This window comes from Mauremys reevesii, unplaced genomic scaffold, assembly GCF_016161935.1.
Source record: "Mauremys reevesii isolate NIE-2019 unplaced genomic scaffold, ASM1616193v1 Contig124, whole genome shotgun sequence".
In the NCBI taxonomy this organism is placed as follows: domain Eukaryota; kingdom Metazoa; phylum Chordata; order Testudines; family Geoemydidae; genus Mauremys; species Mauremys reevesii.
The window spans coordinates 97,897-118,956 of NW_024100743.1; the positions used below are offsets into that span (position 1 = coordinate 97,897).

The following is a 21,060-nucleotide window of genomic DNA, read 5'->3' on the forward strand; positions in this document are numbered from 1 at the left end:
TTTGGGCATTGAGTTTAATATTTAAACTTGGATGTCTAAATTTTGGCAATAGGCACCTAAGTCAAAGTGGCCTGATTTTCTTGACTTGGAGATGACCGTGCATAGTACCTTAGAGAATTGGTTGATTGGTTTTGTTATCTCCGTGCTGAGATATTGTCAGAACAGTAGGTGAAAGCAAATTCAAAGCAGAAATGAATAAATATTTGTAACACAGACATTTCCCATTCCCTTTTCTTAAAACTTCCAAAAAGATGCTGTAAGGTCAGCTGTACTCTACAGAGATCTTCCAAAGACTTCTCAAGCCCTCAGACCTGTCCATGGTAGAATTCAGTGGCATGAGATCCGCTGGAGCTAATGCATACAAAATGTTAATGGAATGGAAAGGAGATGACAAATATACAGTTGAAGAGGCATTAGAGTGATCAAATGTAATGATTGTTTCACAGAGTGTCTATGAATTAGGCCAGTAGGGAAGGTTGACAGTGTCGAATCGTCACAGTGTGTTGGACACTCAACCATTCAGTGAAAGGATTGCAAAAGTATACTCATTTTTATATCAGGGCTGATGTGCACTGTCAGAGCGTCATACAAATAATCTGTTGGGTTTTTTTTAAAGGGAATGAAAGAGGAATTGAATAGAGACATTCACAAATCAAGAAGTATGTCAAGAACCACAAATAATCATTAATATTTCTTTAATGCAAATGGTCACGGATTGTGGGGATGAAAACCCTATCCAAAGTGTTGGCAGGATGTGGAATACCAGTGTTGGTGCTCCACACTCACTACAACTGCCATGTGTTATACAGAGCTTTGAAATGTAGAGCACGGTGCGTGGGTTATTATTATGTGTAAGTTTGCGTGGCAAATTAGTTCAGTTACCAGAACGTTCTTGAACTGTAGTGGAATTTTGTGCGGTGCATCCATGTAGTCAGTTCCCATCCTGTGTATGGGTGGATTCTAATCCTCACCTTGGGACTCTAATACTACAGAGTGCCCTATTCTTTGGTATACAGGAGTTTTGGAGACCACTGCATCTCTTGTTCATGGCCTTCTCCCCCTGCACAGGAGAACTTGGTATTTTCTCTGTTTCTTGTGTGCCAGCAAAAGTGTGGGGTGGGGAGGAAGAGTCAAGATTTGTCCACACAAGAATTTACTGACAGCAGTATGGTGGACAGGAGTTAACTCTGAATCCTCACTTTGGATTTCAGCCCTTCCTGGAGTTAGCTGAGTAGATTTCCTTCAAGCCTCTATAATTAAAAACACACCTATCAGGACTGCTTCATATAACATACTTCTAAATGTGAGAGTGACATTTACCTTCTGAGTCATTAGCTCAGCATCATAGAACTCAGAGAAGAGGGGGAAAAAAACGATAAAGTTAGAGTCCATTTCCTGCTAATGCAGGATTGTTAATTACTGGTTGAAAACTTAATTTGATAAAGATTAGTTATAGATCCTGGCTCGTGAAAAGGTTTTGAGAATGTTGAAGATGCAGAGCACAACCCTAAGTGTGTTAATTTCATTATGACTTTTATAGGTCTAAAAAGGAGCAATTGCCATAAGTAATTGTTGAAGGAGTGGTGTGTGTATGTTTGTATGGAGTTCTGCCAGTGCTTATCTACAATGCATAGTTCTTCAGATACTGCTTTTATGGGAAAGTTCATAGCAATGACATAACTGTGTAATACACAGAATACCATTAAAAATATAGATTTCAAACAGTCTGAAAGGAATCTTATTGCAGCATCTGTAGTTGGTTTTATTAAGGCTTTGGCTACACTTACACTTTAAAGCGCTGCCGCGGCAGCGCTTTGAAGCGCTAAGTGTAGTCAAAGCGCCAGCGCTGGGAGAAAGCTCTCCCAGCGCTGTCCGTACTCCACCTCCCTGTGGGGAATAACGGACAGCGCTGGGAGCGCGGCTCCCAGCGCTGGGGCTTTGACCACACTGGCGCTTTGCAGCGCCGCAATTTGCAGCGCTGGAGAGGGTGTGTTTTCACACCCTGCTGCAGCGCTGCAAATTTGTAAGTGTAGCCAAAGAGCAGTTTAAATTCCCCAGCCTGGAGCAGTTTGGAATTAGAGATGGGCTGCAGAAATTTACATTTTAGTTGAGGTGGAAGACAAAATAGGGCATGGCACAGCATTCACACATTACAAGGAAGAATAAATAAGATATGTATTAGCTGGGAGAAAAGAAATGACTGGTCGTTTTTCATTGCCTCCTGTGCTTTATTTTCTAACATTGCAATGAGCAGTAGGCAAATTTTTTTGTTCCCCATCAAATTGCAACAACCAAAAGCTACTGTGTTTCAGCAGGTTGTTTAATTAAAATCTGCTTTAAGACACATAAGAATGTTTTTTGAGAAAAACAACACAAAGGATCTCACATAAGGTGTGTGTGTGTGTGTGTGTGTGTGTGTGTAATGCACTGCTATATTTGAAAGCAAATTACTAGAAATAGCATCTTGTCCAGACCCACACAATCTGGGCAGCTGTCTGCAAGTATAATGGACCAACTCCTTCTTACCCAACCAAAAGCCACTCTGACTTCAATGCGGGTTTTGCCCGAGTAAGGACTTCTGGATTTCAACTTTGTTGAGGATGTTTTAAGTAATAATTCAATGTGGAATGGAGTAAGGGTCTATACTGCTCAGATTGTTTTGGAAAGGACCGGCATGCTCAGGGTCAAATCCTGCTTGCCTTATCTCAGTAGATGCTTTGAATTTAAAATAATTATTCATCTCATGACCAGAGTGACTTAGTGTTTTTGTTGTTTTATTGTGATCTTTGAGGGATGTGTTCATAGATTCTAAGGCCAGAAGGGACCATTGTGATAATCTAGTCTGACCTCCTGTGTAACACAGGCCATAGAATGTACCCAAAATCATTCCTAGAGCAGATCTTTTAGAAGAACATCCAGTCTTGATTTAAACATGGTCAGTGATGGAGAATCCGCCATGGTCCTTGGTAAATTGTTGCACTGGTAAATTACTCTTACTGTTAAAAGTGCACATATTATTTCCAGTCTCAATTTGCCTAGCTTCAACTTCCAGACTTTGGATTACTTTGATTATTACTATTTATATGACAGCAACACCTTACAACCCCAACCAAGATCAAAGCCCCATTTTGCGAGCGCTGTACAAACATGCAGATAATAGAACAGAGAGTTCACTTAAGCAGTTAACTTCTGGATACTTATCCCATGATTCCCCCATTGCTAATTATGAGCAATGACCTTAAAGATCCATCAGGATCATCTTAATATCAAACAAAACATTTAGAATATGGTTCAAAAATAAGTATTTTACAGCTTTGAAACAATACTTTTTTTAGTACCAGCTGTCAATACAGTATCTACTATTTTAGGTTCTTGGGTTCTAATAGTATAGTGTACACCTGGTAGCAACTGCTGTGGTGAAGATTTCTGTAGTGTGTGTTTGATGCTTCCTGTTTAAAGTGGTATGTATCCAAATAATTATTAAGGTCTTGTGATCTGAACAAAAAATATTCTCATTGAATGATGCTTAATTAAATGCCATTTGCTCTGGGGATGGAATTCCTGGTTTCCTCTCTGAAATAGAAGATCCCCAATCGACAATAGCTCTGTTGGTACTGTGCTGCTAAGGAGGTGGAAGATAGATCTTTGCACCCACAGCTGTGGCCTCAGCAGCTCCTCCAAAGCTTGGGAGATGAACACTTTGTCATTTCCACATGGGACAAGGGAGGTAAATCCCGCCCACCAATTCAAGAATTAGGAGTTAACTCTCAGTAAAACCAGAGAGTTTCTTATTCCCTGTACGTACGTTATTGTCCTGTAGAGGAACATGGCACCTAAACACAGAGCTACATCCTGTAGACTACCCAATAAATGCTGTGTTAGTCACTTCACTGAGATATTGAATGTCAGAAACTGGTGGTCAGGTTGAAAAAAAAAATAGCATGAACAGACTGGAGGAACCCGACATAAACACACCCTATATTTTCAACTCACTTTCTTTTTTTCTTCCCAGCAGAGAAAGGAAGTGTGTGAATGGAAATGTGTTGTCATTCTGAATTAAACTTGTAAATGTGTTAAATAATAGTCCTTTACTATGTATGTCCATGATGTAAGCAGAGTCAGGATGAGCCCCACCCTGACATCTGGTGGTAAATTGTGGGGAGTGTGGAAAGAAGTTTCGGTTATTTGCATTGGCACTCCCACCCCACTTAGCATACCGCAAAGCAGCATGGGATGATTATTTTCACAGCTGTGGGACCCCCAATTTCGTTGTTATTGGGGCAGGAGCAATGAAATGTTGTCACCCTGATTGGGTAAATGGGGAACTACAAAATTGTCTTGTGATGGGGGGTTTCATTGTCAGCAGGATAGCGCTTGCTAGACGGGGGACATGGGTTCCAAAACCCATTGGGGAGAGAGGCTGGGGACAGGTATCTGTACTTGGTGGTGCAGGCTCCTTGTGTGAGCCAGAAGCACCGGTTCCACCTATGCTTCTCTCCACTGTGGAATGTCAGAGTTAATTTTTGATTCCCTTAAGAATCTAGATGCAGGTTACTGAGCTGAATTCACTGGTACTGGAGCAGCTGGCAGAGTGGAACAGCCCACAGAGTAAGCGGAGCTGAGCTGTTTGCGGGGACGACTAGTGGAAGCAGAACCCCACGAAGAGGCAGGGCAGTTGGCCCCGAACCACGTAAGGTGCCCCTTTCTACCTAGGCTGGGGAAGGGGACCTCTGCAAAGAGACTCTTGAACTCTGGGCTGCCTGACCCGGGACAGAGACTTTTGAATTGTGGGACTTTTGGGACTGTGGGTGATTTGGGGGGTTGCTGGACTCAAGGGCCCAGAGAGAAGGACACGGCCCAAGTTGCTGGGGTGGGTCTTTGCTCACGGTTTGACCTATGAACTCTAGTTGAGGTATTTTCCAAATTTCATGCTTGTTGTTTATCTTATGTAATTAAACCTTCTCCGCTACACCAAGAGTCTGTGCTTGCGAGAGGGGAAGTATTGCCTCCTTGAGGCGCCCAGGGGTGTGTGTAAGATTTTCCCAGGTCACTGGGTGGGGGCTCGAGCTGGTTTGCATTACGTTGTGGGGAAGGGACCTTTAGGTATTGAACCTGGCCCTTGCTGCTATCGTTTCAGCCTGGCAGAGGGGTTACACTATGTATGTCCATGAAACAGTATGTGCATTTTCTAGGCCACTAGAGAGATCAAGTGACAGGGCTGGAAAGCTGGCAAATATGTTCCAACATGTGAGTAATCTTTATGGCTGCCCTAGAAATGCTGAGATCTTACTCATTCAGATCAGAGGAAGTGCTAAAAAGCATCTTTGCTCTGACAATCCCAGAGATAATTCTTTTCTGTAATCCTCCCTGTAGTTTATCTTTCTTCTCCTTTCTAAAAACATATGGAAAAAAATCTCCCACATATTTGTCTTGAAGGGATTAGCCTTTGTGTGATAAAGAAGTAATAATTTTTGTTCTTTAATCCCCTGAGTTTTGACCTTCATTGTCTTTGATCTAAATAGCTGATCGAACGAGAATTTATTTTTGATGTTATTTCAGAATTTGGCTTCCTGCTGGGTTTTGAAGTTGTTACTGGGAAATGACCCAGGCCCCAGGAGAGTGATGCCTATTAACATAATCAGGAGAGCATGATTTTCCCCTCCAGTCCGTCCTAAAGGCAGCAGCCAAAACAATCTTCCTGGTCCATCATTTGGACCATATCATTCCCGTGCACAAATCACTCCAGTGGTTCCCCTTAATCTTCCATATTAAAGTCAAGATTATTTTCTTTGCCTCCAAGGCTCTGTACAATGATGCCTCCCTCTCTGATCGTCTTCCTTGAAACATCCTACCTATTTTCCTTTTCACTCTGTCACAGACTCCAGGCTCCTTGGCTTGTTTCTCAATCCTCCAACTTTCACGTTCTTTACACGTGTTCTAGAACAATTCTAGTCTCCCTTTATTCAAATCCCTCCTGCAAATGCACTTCCTTGAGAGACCTACAGAAGCTATCCCCTGTGGTGCCATAACTAACTCCATTTCTTGAATAAAATAGATATTTTAGTTATGCATCACCTTCCTCTGGGTCATAAGCATTCTTGTCTGATCTTTCTGTTTTAAAAATGACGAGTCCTCAAGACAGCAATATATTTAAGTATAAAAGTGGGCTAACCAGGTGGTGAATCTGACCCTGGATCTGTATTTGAGTCTTGCCCAGTTCTCTCTCTAATCTTATCTATCGACTTAACTGGATCAGAATCTAAGCACACGTTTTTGGTGCATAATAAATAATAACCACATGACTTTCAGACCATGTTTATCAAGAAAGTAAGTATCACTAGCAACATTTATCCCCCAAACAACTTTGATTGTTTTGGTAAAGGTGGACTGCTTTCATTCTCCCTTTTCTCTAGAGGCATATATTTCCCCTTTTGGTGCCATTGTGTGCATATAGTCTAATTGAGTAGAATCGGATATCATGAAAACTATTGGCTGGATTCTCCTCTTAATACTCATATACAGCTACCAATAAATGAACAGGAGCTGCTCCTCAGTATCCGAGGGAAGAGTTCCTTGAAGGGAGCTCAGTTTTGAGTTTTTCAGATTTGTACTATAGTGTCTTTCATGGGGTATTTTCATCCATCGACATGATACATGTTATTTTCAAAACTTAGCACAATGTAAAATTTGGTTAATACAATGAACCAAAATGTTTTTTATTTCCTCAATGATGGGTTTCTTTTTTCATGTGGGCTGGCTAAGTAAAGATAGAGATTATAAAATAAAAAAAATCCCCTGGAGACAAATGCAATTATTTTGTGATATCTACTGGGGAACATAAAAGTTTAAAATAATAGAAAGCAGAACCATGAGATTGAATGGAGAACATAACTATGAATACACTGCATATATGATGCACTTTTTTTCTTCTTGGAGGCATTTTGTTTTTTCTTTGGGAGATATTTCAATTGGGTTGTAGCACAGAAGATCACTTGTTGAAAGGTGCTGGGGTACTAGATTTTTCTCATTAGAGTGGGCATAATTTCAGTCTCTGGATTAAAATGAACCAAACTCTATTTTTGGTCAGTAGTTCAGGATTTGCTATAAACCATGATGAATTTAGTAGTTCTCATGTGCTTTCTGTGTGCATGTTGAACACAGTATTACCGTCACCCTCTGTGCCCAATCTACACGGGATATGAGTCTGCTACAGTCCTACCTAACAAAACCTTGACCTTTTAGCTTAAGTTTTAGAAACTCATGCTTTTAGCTCTGGAGGGTCCTTAGTTCAATCCTCATTATGTCATCAGAGATGGTGACCACTGCATGTTTCCCTTGAAGATTCCATTTGAATGTTATGACTATAATTTCAGGTTGCAGCTGGCCCCTCTTGGGGGACCATGCAGAGTCATATCACCCCATGGATATTGAGGAAGGTGCAATCCTTCCTGGAATTCATAGGTGTTAGGAAGCTCCAGGTAAGCGGCACCGGGCCAGAGCCCGGACCCCGAACCTCTCCTGCAGCCCGCACCCCAATGCCCTGCCCCGAGCCCCCTGCTGTACTCCTCCCTGCACCCCCAAGCCCTGCCCTGAGCCCCCTCATACACCCAATCCATGATCTGTAAAAACTTCTACTGTTACTTTATTTGAATCTGCACTCCAACATCAGCTGCCCAGTTCTCTTGCCTCCCTGCATGCTGCTGGCAAACTACGTGCCAGCAACATGAGCCCAGCTCTAGTGTCTTGTCTACTTGTGAATCAAAACATTTCAATTCAGGGAATGTTGTTTATGCTATAAACCTGTGCTATGCATTACTAGCTTCTTCACAACCGACAGTTACTTATCTGTTTTGGGCATAAAAGGCAGCTGATCCAAGCTGTATGTGTATTTTTAATATAGTTGATTTTAGTGTGTTTATAAAGGCAAGGTCTACTGGGAGAGGGAATCACCACTGTTGTTCTTCTTTACACCTCTTCCTGTCACAGATGCTGCTGCTTTCTATCTCCCATCTCTTCCTTTTCCTTTGGAAGTGATTTAAATTTACTGTTAATACTTGAGTTACATTTGATATTTTGGCTTTCAGTGACTGCATATTAGACCTTTATGCTTCACTTTTGGGTCTGCTTTAACACATATAAACTTGTATGACACTGCTAAAACGAACACTGTATCATTATAATCAGGGCCGGCTCCAGGCACCAGCTCAGCAAGCTGGTGCTTGGGGCGGCCAAGGGGAAGGGGCGGCACGTCGGGCTCTTCAGCGGCGGGTTCCTCAGTCTCTCTCGGAGGGAAGGACCTGCCGTCGAATTGCCGCCGAAGAAGAAAGTGGTGCGGTGGAGCTGCCACCGATCGCAATCGTGGCTTTTTTTTTCTTGCTGCTTCTTGGGGCAGCAAAAACCCTGGAGCAAGCATTTAATTTACTAATAATACTTAACTATTTAGGGGGTGATTTTTAAAGGCACAAAGTTAAGTGAGGTACCCAACGCCCATTTAAATTCCCATGAAATTCTCTTAAATTCCCCACCACCGACAACAACCTTAGATAATGAGTTTGCATTTGTAGATCTCAAACTGGTTTCAGAGGTGGGAACCAAACAGCTACATTTTATTGCTGCACAGAGAGATTACACAACACATTAGTATAAGAACCAGGAACAGAGTCCAATAGTTTTGAATGCAGTCCTTGCCTCTAACAATGGGACCACATTATCTTCTTGCATAAGAGGCATTTTCACTGACTTCCAGCAGGTAGTGTGGATGACGTTGAGCTTGTCATGAGTCTCTGCTGTTTGCTATTCATGAGATACAATAATATATAGGAAATGCAGTCCTTATTTGCTAAATATATAGTCAGTTTTCACACACTTTCACATACTTTCCCAGGCACCCTTGAGAAATACACACTGCCCCAAAATATTCATGTGGCAAGCAAATGATGCAAACTGCCGTTTTCAGTCCCTTCTTATATTCTCTCAAATGTTTGTTTTTATAATGCTTATATCACGTTTGTAAACTAACATTGGGGAGATCAGTAGGAGACACCGGAAGCCTTTGTCTTGGCTGATGTCTATTAAAACTTCCTCCTTGTTCAGATGCATGGAGGAGGCAAGCTTAAGCTGATTGGGACAATTCTGGTTCCAGTTGCTTCCTTCCCTCTTCTTCACTAAGGGGAAAGACCTGTATGTCAAGGGAAATGGAGTCCCCAAGTCCACTGCTGTCTTATTGTGAATTTGAGTTTTGGGACTTGAACTTACGGCATCAAAGAGTATAAAGGTTCAGTGCACTGCAGAAGGGAGCAATTAGTGGTGACTTGTGTCACAAAGCCAGTCAGATATTATGAGTATGAGAAGGGGTATTTAGTTGGAGAAATGACAGCCATTAAATGATTTAAGCACTCTTTTAAAGATTTTGCTCTCATCAAATATGCACAATCCATGTAGTAGCCTTAAAGGTGTGAGTACAATGGTATCATTATTAAAAGATGTTTTTCAATGGGGTGAGTTTTTTTTATTGAATATTGGCTTTTTAGAGCTCGGTATGAAACAAGCAATATATTTTAAGCTATATCTTGCAACAACAGCATATCATGCCTACTCACGGGGAATAACTTCCCATATATTGTATTTTTTTAATTCAGATACTGTTAATAAGACACTTCTGGCATTTTACAGAAATAGAAGTCTTACTCCAGTGTATCTTCTGTGGATAGGGATTTTCTGTTGCTGCTGTTTGCAGTATTCTCTGTGGTAATTGTTTTCAATAAACTATGCAAAAAAAGAAAAAAATATCTTGAGTATCATAACATTATATGGAGATATAACTTAGCTATACACACAGCACCAGTCAAAAGTCAATCTGATGGTCACATTTTGATAAACTTTTCAAATATAAATTATTATGGTGTCTAAAAATGTGCTGGACTTTCTGTAATAAAAAAAAAAGAATTTAGGACCTGATGGCTTGCGTTTTTTCCATTGACTTGAATGGAAATGGGATGAAGTCCTGAATCTCATACCACATACAGTCCTATGTGCTCTGCTGGGGTATGTACCTTGCTGTGAGCACTTGCAATGATGTGAGCTCGGGTGTAGCTCTGCTGATCTGAACTGGGACAATGAGCCGCAATGAGTATGCAGTCTAGGGACCTGATCATACAAGACTCCTGTTGCACAAAACCCACCCAGGAGGAACACTGCAGGATGGGGTCCTTATTTAGATGTGGTATGAGAAGTTGGGTAACAAGCAATGGGGAGATAAAGAATAGTGTTATAGCAGTAATATCACATGGCTACTTAGTTTAGATGTCTCAGTTGAAAGTATAGTTGTTTCATTCACTTCATAATTCTGCTGGGTGTATGTGAATGTGTGTGTATTTTATTATACATGCACATGTGTGTACATATACCCACTAATTATTACGGTTGACTCACTTCCTATGTGCATCATGGTTACTGAAGCTTATGGTGCTAATGGACCTAATATTACATTTGACGAAGGCTGATTCCACCTTACATTTGAGTAACACAGATTTCAAAATAAAATTCTAGGTATTCATTTTTTCCCAAAAGGGTTGCACTCCCTTCACTTCTTAATGTAGTCTGATGTGGATGTTCTACTTCCATATGTTTTTAGATGCATCTTAGTGCATTATTCTTTAATACAGTAGGTCTGCTTATGATTTCTAATAGGACCTTTGTCCTCATCATGTGTCCCGGGCCTCATACTGTTGCATGAAACCACCAAATGTCCATCATGACCATCAACTGATGTTTTATAGTAGATTTTGACATGTTTCTTTAAGGTATTTCTTCCAATTATTATAATACCTATGCTAATTAAATTAAAGCTATAGGGACTCTTTGTCATCATTCTAGAGAGGTACTTTGGATGTATATTCTGTGTCTGTCCCAGAATCATACACATCTTACTGACTAGTATCTTAGGTTTCCATTTTAAGCTGGGTTTTTTTTTCCTAGTGCCACCTTTATTGTTACATCAGGATTTCTGTTCAGTTAAATAGTTCTGTGACTAATGTACAAGTTGTTTCACTGAGTGATTTTTTTTTAATGTAGAAATTTGACCTATAACGCCATCCATTATTTTAACTAATAGCATAGCACTATTATTTCAGAATCAATAACAATTGCTAAAGGGGAACCAAAAGAAGTTGATGAACTATTAACCTAGTTTAAAGATTTATTTTAAATTTTTTTGTCAATATTCTTGTATGTGAAAACGTCAAGTAAAGTCACTTTAAAAAAAAACAAAACAGAATTTTCACATTTTCCCACATCAAATCCAAACCAGTGTAACCCACTCACCTCCTGGGTGTGATGCTCTGTCCCCTTCTAGCGGCAATCAGACCACTTAGAGATGAATGAGTCTGCCACCACCTTAGCCAAGAGCCATGTGGCTTTTAGCTCATGCCGTAGATGCTCATGCATTAAGCTTCAGAAATCCCAGGTTCGATCCCGCCCGCCCGCGGATGACCAGGGTCTGTCGGTGTTACACCAGTACCTTACTGACTGAAAACACTCTTTAGATTATGAAGCCATGACACTCACTGATTTTTATGAAGCTCAAACATTCACCCCTGCATTCCTATAGGTTGTCAGAGTGGGCATTGGCAGTTCAACTCAATGGTTAGAACTGGGCTGAGGGAGCCAGGAACTAGAGTTGAGGGCAAAGGGTCAGCGCCGAAGTCGGAAACCAGAGCCAGGGGTTGGAGACGGAGCCAGGCAGCAGAGCCGGAATAGGAACTGGGGTCAGCGCCAGAGACAGAAACCAAAGTCAGGAACTGGGAGCTGGAGCTAGGAACCAGGAAGGGAACACAGGGCTGGAGCAGGACAGGAACAAGGCGGGGGCAGAACCAGGGCAGGACTGGAGCAGGGCAGGAGCAGGCAAAGGCAAGAATGATTGCATCTGCAGGCAGAAACACTGAGCAGCTGGTCAAACATTGAACAGCCGGTGACCAGCTGCTGCTGTTGGGCTTAAAAGCAGGCCTGCTGGCTCCCTTCAGCCAATCAGGCAGGCTAGCCAATCAGAAGATCCTACAGCAACCCAGCTGGGCTCATTAATTAGCCTGGAGGCTGGACTGGCTAGTGCTTAGGCTCAACTGAAGGTAATTTATTTTACGTTGGGGATTGTGAAGAGTTGGGAGAATTGCACACTGTGCCTGGAGAGCAAGCTAAGGACTCCTGCTAGGAAAATGTGTACCCTCAAACTTTAAATACTTATTTAATATATATCACAGTTGTAAAATCAATGGATGGTCTAATATTCCAGTCTGATTAATAGGGAAGGTGCTCAGATGCTACAGTGGTGGGCAGTAGTACAAACCCCTAAGATAAGTAGAAAGTATTGGGTAGGACAAGACAGCTAGTGTTCTGTCTTCCTTGATGATGAAGAGTAGGGGAGACAGTCTTATTCTGTCAGTGTAGGGACTCTGATTAAAGACTTCATCCAGGCATAGTGCTAATGATGCAATACTGCATTTTATGGAAATATAAATAACTTTATATCTTCAAATCATGTCATGGTTTTGCTTTCTTCTAGGTCATGTTTTAAATTTAGTGCAGTGATGGGTAGACTTCAAGGGATTGGATTCAGATAAACTTACAAAAATGTAAGTTGCCAGAAGCTGGGAATGGGCTACAAGGGATGGATCACTTGATGATTACCTGTTCTGTTCATTCCCTCTGCAGCAGCTGGCACTGGCCACTGTCGGTAGACAGGACACTGGGCTAGATGGACCTTTGGTCGACCCAGTATGGCCATTCTTATGTGGATGTTCATTGGTTCTGTTTGAATAAAAAGTCCTTGTTCAGGAAAGTACTTTAAGCCGTGCTTAAATCCGTCAATGTTACATAAACGTGTTTAAAGTCAAGCACATGCATTCTTGCTTTCCTAAATAGGGATGAACTTAAACACACACTTAGGTGCTTTCCTGAATCAGAGCCATTGAGCCTAGAATTCAGGTAGGAAAGATCTTGGGAATAGGTTTTCTGTTATCACTTACTACACCCTTTCAGTAAGTTTGGAAATACCATTTTTACATAAGAATATAAGAATGGCCATACTGGGTCAGACCAAAGGTCCATCTAGCCCAGTATCCTATCTTCCAACTCTTTCTTGAGTGGTAACAGCTAATTTAGACCCTATCCTTTTATTTGTATAGTTGGGATTATGTTTTCCAATGTGCATTACTTTGCATGTATCAACACTGAATTTCATCTGCCATTTTGTCAGTCACCCAGTTTTGAGATCCTTTTGTAGCTCTTCACAGTTTGCCTGGGACTTAACTATCTTGAGTAGTTTTGTGTCATCTGCAAATATTGCCAGCTTACTGTTTTCAGATCATGAATGAATATGTTGAATAGGACTGGTCCCGTTACGGACCCCTGAGGAACACCACTATTTACCTCTCTCCATTCTGAAAACTGATCATATATTCCTACCCTTTGTTTCCTAACTTTTAACGAGTTACGAATCAACGAGAGAGCCTTCCCTCTTATCCCATGACTGCTTACTTTGCTTAAGAACCTTTGGTGAGGGACCTTGTCAAAGGCTTTCTGAAAATCTAAATACACTATATCCAGTGGATTCCTCCTTGTACACATGCTTTTTGATCCCCTCAAAGAATTCTAGTAGATTGAGAATCATGGTTTCCCTTTACAAAAACCATATTGACTATTCCCCAACAAGTTATGTTCATCTATGTGTCTGACAATTTTGTTCTTTACTGTAGTTTCAACCGATTTGCCCGGGACTGAAGTCAGGCTTACTGGCCTGTAATTACTGGGGACATCTCTGGAGCCCTTTTTAAAAAATTGGCATCACATTAGCTATCCTCCAGTCATTTGGTACACATGCTGATTTAAATGATAGGTTACAGATGACAGTTAGTAGTCCTGCAATTTCACAATTGAGTTCCTTCAGAACTCTTGGGTCTTGGTGATTTATTACTGTTTAGTTTATCAATTTTTTTCCAAAAACCTTCTCTAATGACACCTCAATCTGGGACAGTTCTTCAAATGTCACCTAAAAAGAATGGCTCAGGTTTGGGAATCTACCTCATATCCTCAACCGTGCAAACCAATGCAAAGAATTCACGTAGTTTCTCCACAATGGCCTTATTGTCCTTGAGTGCTCCTTTAGCATCTCAATTGTCCAGTGGCACCACTGGTTGTTTAGCAGGCTTCCTGCTTCTGATGTACTTAAACAGTTTTTTGCTATTAATTTTTGAGTCTATGGCTGGCTGTTCTTCAGATTCTTTTTTGGCCTTCCTAATTATATTTTTTCACTTAATTTGCCAGTTTATGCCCCTTTCTATTTTCCTCATTAGGATTTAACTTCCACTTTTTAAAGGTGCCTTTTTGCCTCTCACTGCGTCTTTTACTCTGTCTCTTTTTTGATTCGCTTACTATATTTTTTAATTTGGGGTATACATTGAAGTTGAGTCTCTATTATGGTGTCTTTAAAAAGTTTCCATGTGGCTTGCAGGGATTTTACTTCTGGTGCTGTATCTTTTAATTTCTGTTTAACTAACCTCATTGTTGTATAGTTCCCCTTTCTGAAATTAAATGCTACAGTGTTAGGCGGCTGTGGTGTTTTCCCCGCCACAGGGATGTTAATTTTAATTATATTATGGTCACTATTACCAAGCGGTCCAGCTATAATCACCTCTTGAATGTGATCCTGTGCTCCACTTAGGAATTCTATGGTACAGTTTGGTTCATTTAAGATTTTTACTTCATTTGATTCTACGTTTTCTTTCACATATAGTGCCACTCCCTCACCAGCACAACCTATTCTGTGTTTCCAATATATTTTTACCCTGGTATTACTGTGTCCCACTGATTATCCTTATTCCACCAAGTTTCTGTGAAATAGGTATAAAATACTGTTTAAATTGAACTATAGAAGAAATAAGGCAACCTGAACTATGATTTCAAATGATAGAGAATTCCACCAGAGCAGGGACTAGATTCTTATTTCATTTATACTAACATGAATCCAAAGTAAATCTACTAGCTTCAGAGGCTAATTCCATTGTCTTAGTGGATTTATATTAGTAAACCAAAGTAACCCAGAGTCTTGTGCTAAAGTCACATAATTAAATGCTGCAAAGAAAGCACGAGAAGTCAGATCAGAAGGTGAACGTGCAAGAAAACCACTCCAGAGATAAGCCAAAGTAAACAGGACCTGACTTTCAGCCAAACTTCAAACCAATTTCTGATTTTTCACCCAGTGTTTGGTGCTGGCAACAAATTGTAGGCACAAATGAAAGTGAGTGGACACTTTAACCACTTATACGTTCCCAAAATCATTTAATTGGATGTTTAATTGCTACCACTTGGGGCCATGGCTTCTTGTAAGTGCAAACTTGTAGGTTCCAAACTTTTAGGTATAATGTTGTGGGTATAACATAATATTGTGTGTATAAAATTACAGATCATTTCTGAATGTTTATACCAAAGAGTCTACTACGACAGAAAGATTTTGTATTCCTTGTGAAATTTGAAAGCTAGCCTGAATAAAATATTTGCATGCTACTGATGCAAGTAAACAACAGAGTCAAGTGAACTGCACAATTTGGTCACACTTTATATATACACTATATATAAGGTTCAATTTCTATAGTTTAAGGATGGTTAATAATTGTTTAATAGATGTTATTAAATGGTTAATTAGTTATTGAGACTAAAAGGTTAATATGTTGCTTATAACTATGTTGTATAATCATCCATAACACCTACTTCTGTGCTTAGAACTATCTATAGCGCACATAAATCATGTCAGTAACATGCTTATGGCATTCATTTATCATTTATTAACCATTCATAAAGTATTGGTAAATGGAACACACACATAATTATATAAAGTGTGACCTTTGTTTTGATTAATGTTGTTTCTGTTACATAATGAATTTGGGATACATGCCTTGATTTATTTCCCCCTCCGTTCTGCATGTGTCTCTCCTTTTGACATTAGTGTGTGGCTCAAGAGGAGGATAATAAGCTTTGATGTTAAAAGACCATATTTGTTAGAATATGTATTCCATTAAACTTTTGCAGGAGTTGAGAGGATATATCCTATTAAGTGATCAGTTAAGCTGTTGTGACAATGGATGATAGCAGTGTAGCACTGAAGGAATGCAGTGCCACAGATTCCCAACTTGGTATCATGCTCACCCCAGAGGGGCCTTGACTTAGAATGGTCACCAAGGTTGCCTTTGATTCAGAGGTCCTATTAAATAACATGAACAGAGAAGGCAGGTATTTCCCGAGAAACTATTTTCCCCATGTGGATGGTACTCTTTGGAGGCATTGAATGTATCTTTAACCAACTTGTATTTCTTCTTCGTGATCTATTTAATTATGCTTGAAATATCAAATGTTAAAAAGCAGCACACAGACATTAGCTGCAAGCATGAAACTTCTCCTCCAGAATAAATAAGCAATGGGAGGATGCCACAGAATGAGATAAGGACAGTTTCTGATATTCAGATTTCCTTATTTGTTGTTCCTCTCCACTAAGTACTGTGTAATTGTCTGCCCATCCTTAAATTTTGAACATTTGTGGGCAAGGAATGTCCTGTTTTGAGTATCTGAAAGCATATTTTGGGAACTACTAACAGCAATTAGCATTAACAACAACAACAGAAATCAAGCTGCTTTTATGAAAAATAATACTGATTTGCTGAGTGTGTGATTTCAGGGGAACTCTAAATTCACATTTGTGTTCTCATCTCAGGTTTTTCTCATATCAACCCTTTGCTGGATGTGTCATGTTCTTTTTCCTGATGTCCAGGCTGGCATGTTCAGTAACTTTAGTCCTAATCTGTTTATATGCAGGAAAAAGCTGTGCACTTCCTCCCTGCACCTTAGAAGCACAATTTTGCTTGTGTAGCTGATGCTGTCATGGTACCTTACCTCTGGTTGGGAAGATAGACATATGGCTCCTTTCAACAATGAGACTAATAGTATTTTCTGAATCTGTATAGCCAGTAGTGCTGATCCAGTAAGACAGCCAACATCTTTCTCACAGCAATGTGTATATGCTACAATACCTGTGGTTATTCTGCAGTATGATTTAATATCCTTCACTACATGGCAAGAGAGGGGTTAGAGCGCCCACTGCTGCACAGAATTCTCAGAGTACAGCAGTGAAGCTGAAGCCCTTATTGACAATGCACATGCATTGTTCCTTTCCTACACATGGCTCTCTCTCTAACACTTTTAAGTCATCTTCATCTAACCCAAGAAAGAAGTGGAAAATAGCCTTCAAACTCACCAAAGGAGAAGGGATTCCACTTTTATTTTTCTATTTTAGAAATGTTGTTGGCACAGGCATGTTGTGGCTCGTGTGTGTGTGTGTGTGTGTGTGGTGGGGGGTCACAAGATCCTCTGACATGACTCTATAGTCTACCAGCATGGGGCTTCTTTAAGGCAGTCAGAAATCTGATTGTACTGTCACTATATCATTGAGCTACCTGTTGGTGAGAGTATCAGAGCTCTACCCTGGAAGTGTATGTATGCTGCAGTTGGAGTCTGTATGAGGAAACCTACACATGTGAAGCAACAGGGCACAGTATGAATTTGTAATATCTTGAAGCCAGAACCACTATAAGATACATAGAAAATGCTAAATTGGTGTTTCCACAAGATATTTCCAGCAAGCCCAGTCCTACCTAGCAAGTTTACCCCTAGCGTGTTTGCTTTCCATCAGCTCATATGTTCCTTGGGTACTTGAGACACCCTACATGGTCATTTACTTAGTACTTAAAATGCTGGAAAGAATTCTTAAATTTTAAAATTTTAAAAAAGGATTATTGAAAGAAATCAATAAATGATTGAAAAGGTTTTAAAATGAAGAGTTTCTAAGCAAAGAGATCTATATTGTGCATTATTATGTAGCATCATGTAATACCTAACACATGGGCCACAAAGATAACAAGATTACTATCATTTTGCCTTTTCACCTTTTACACAGAATGAGTCCAGGACTGGGGGAGGAGACATACTTTGTAATAGAAACCATTTTGACTTTCACTTACTGTAGGGGGGAGATAGTATTACAATTCAGCTTTCTACATCTCTCTGTTTTTAAAAAGAATTCTCTTGCACATCGCCTTTGTGATGAGTACTGAAAAAAAAGTTCAGTTTGGATAAGCAGCCCAAGTCCTGACACTTACCTCCTACACAAACTTAGCAAACTCCTCAAAAAAATCTGGACCTGTGAAGAAATTCCACCTGACTTTAAGAATGCCAACATTGTTACAATATTCAAGAAAGGGGAAAAATCTTTGTGTGGGAACTACAGAGGTATTGCCCTCCTCTCCATCGCAGGGAAGATCCTTGGCCGGATCCTACTAAACCACCTTCTCCCCGTTGCTGAGGAACTCCTCCCCGAATCACAGTGTGGCTTCAGGCCATCCTGAGGCACAACCAACATGGTCTTCGTGGCACGACAGGTTCAGAAGAAGTGTAGAGAGCAACAACAGGAACTCCTCATGGCATTCATCAATCTCACCAAGGCCTTTGACTCTATCAATTATGATGCTCTATGGAAGGTGCGGTGCAGGTTTAGCTGTCCACAGAAATTCATTTCCATTTTCTGACTACTCTATGATGGGATGACTGCCACCACTCTGTGCAACAGGTCAGAGACTGAACCATTCTTCATTCGCACTGGTGTCAAGCAGGGCTGTGTCATAGCTCCAACACTCTTCTCAATTTACCTTGCTGTGATCCTGATTCTCATCCGTGACCACCTTTCTGACAGAATCAGGATTGAGTATCGTATGGATGGCCATTCCTCAATCTCCGACATCTCCAAACAAAATCTAAGATCAGGAGAATTGGCATCACTGACCTTCGGTATGCAGATGACTGTGTCATCCTCGCACACACAGAGGCCAACCTGCAAAGCACCCTAAATCTTTTTGCAGGTTCCTATCACAGCCTGGATCTCTCTCTCAACATTGCGAAAATCAAGGTACTCTACCAGCCCTCACCTGCACAAACTACTCTACATACTCCACAAATCACCATCAGCGGAAAACCCCTGGAAAAAGTGGACCATTTTCCATATGTTGGCAGCCATCTCTCCCAAACAGCCAGCATTGACACAGAAATCGAATACAGGATCCGCTGTGCAAGCACATCCTTTGAAAGACCACTCAAACGAGTCTTCAGTGATAGGGATCTGCAAACAGGCACCAAGATCTTGGTTTACAAGGCAGTTGTCATCCCCACCTTTCTCTATGGGCGTGAGACCTAGGTAACCTACAGACAACATCTCAAGCGGCTGGAGTGGTTCCAGCAGTGCTACCTCAGGAGGATTCTCAGGATCAGCTGGGATGACTTACACACTAACATCCATGCTCTCTCTGCAGCCAACATCAGCAGTGTAGAAGCGCAGGTCATGAAACAGCAACTCCGCTGGGCTGACCACTGTGTATGTATGCCTTACACTCGCCTCCCGAAGCAAATAATCTTCTCAGTCAAGTCAGAGAAGAAGGGCTCGCGGAGGGCAGCAGAAGCATTTCAAAGACATACTGAAAGTACACCTTAAAAATGGAGGCATCAACCCAACAAACTGGGAGGACTTGGCGCGGAACAGAACACAGTGGCGCCACACCATACACCAAGACACAGCCCACTTTGAGGAGAACAGACATGCTCACAAGACAGAGAAGCAACAGAGGAGGAAAGAAAGGGCACAACACTCCAGTTAACAACTATGTCTCCCCCAAAATTACCCCTGTCATCTCTGTGGGAAAATCTGCAGGGCACAAATTGGGATCCTCAGCCACCTAAAAACACATCAATGGAAGCCCCTTGGCAGACATCATCCTTGCATCAAGGGATAGCCGAAGTCCTCTTAGATATTAAAGCTAGAAGGGAACATTATGATGGTCTGACCTCTTGCATAACACAGGCTGTAGACTTTCCCTAAATGATTCCTGCATCAAATCCATAGCTGCAGGTTGAGTTAGTATACATCCATTAGAAAGGTACAGCATTCATTCTTTAAATCAAAGACTTCAGGTATTGGAGAACCCCCACAGACCTCACTAGGTAAATTGGTTCAATGGTTTCAATGAATGGTTAAGAACCAACACTGTTAAAAAGGTGCACATTATTTATAGTATGAATTGGTCTAGTTTCAGTTTCTAGTGATTGGATCTTGAACACTTATCTGAATTCTTTGGTCTGGAAACTGAGTGAAAAAGCTCACAAGATGCTGCTTTCCCAGATGATTACCAGCAAGAGCAAGAAGCTGTAGCTGAAGGTGAAAGCGGACAGACACATTCAAATTAGAAACCGGGCACATTTTTCCATGGTGGTGATGGTAAACCCTTGGAATAAACTCCTAGGGGAAGGGGATGGATTCTCCTTCCCTTGGGCTGGCTCTTCAAATCCAGGCTGAGGCCTTTTGGAAGATGCTTTAGTCAAACAGGTTACTAGGCTTGATATGGGGGTAACGGTGAAATTCCTGACCTGTGATAACTAGGTCAGGCTATAAGGGGCCACTAGATCTTAAGAGGCGTAAGAACAGCCATACTGGGTCAGACTAATGGTCCATCTGTCAGTGGCCAATGTCAAGTGTCCCAGAGGGAATGAACAGAACCGGTAATCATCAAGTGATCAATCCCTTGTCGCTCATTCCCAGCTTCTGGCAATGAAAGGCTAGGGATGCCATCCCTGCCCATCCTGGCTAATAGTTGTTGGAGGATCTATCCTCCATGAACTTATCTAGTTCTTTTGAACCCCATTATAGTCTTGGTCTTCACAACATCCTCTGGCAAGGAGTTCCACAGGTTGACTGTTGTGTGAAGAAAGACTTCCTTTTGTTTGTTTTAAAACTGCTGCCTAGTAATTTCACTTGGTGACCCTTAGTTCTTGTGTTATGAAAACGAGTAAATAACACTTCCTTATTCCCTGTCTCCTCACCAGTCATGATTTGATAGAGGTCTATCATATCCCCCCTGCGTTGTCTCTTTTCCAAGCTGAAGAGTCCCAGTCTTATTAAATCACTCCTCAAAGGCAATC

General features: G+C 41.0%; 1 protein-coding gene across 1 annotated transcript in view; it reads left to right on the forward strand.

Moving 5' to 3' along the window:
- LOC120392921 (netrin receptor DCC-like) overlaps positions 1-17,273 on the forward strand; it is a 60,557-nt gene extending 43,284 nt beyond the window's left edge. Inside the window, exon 4 of the mRNA XM_039517576.1 lies at positions 16,858-17,273. Within this exon, the coding sequence (XP_039373510.1) occupies positions 16,858-16,916 (59 nt within the window). The 3' untranslated portion in view covers positions 16,917-17,273. The remainder of the gene's footprint in view (positions 1-16,857) is intronic.
- The last annotated feature ends 3,787 nt before the right edge of the window (positions 17,274-21,060 follow it).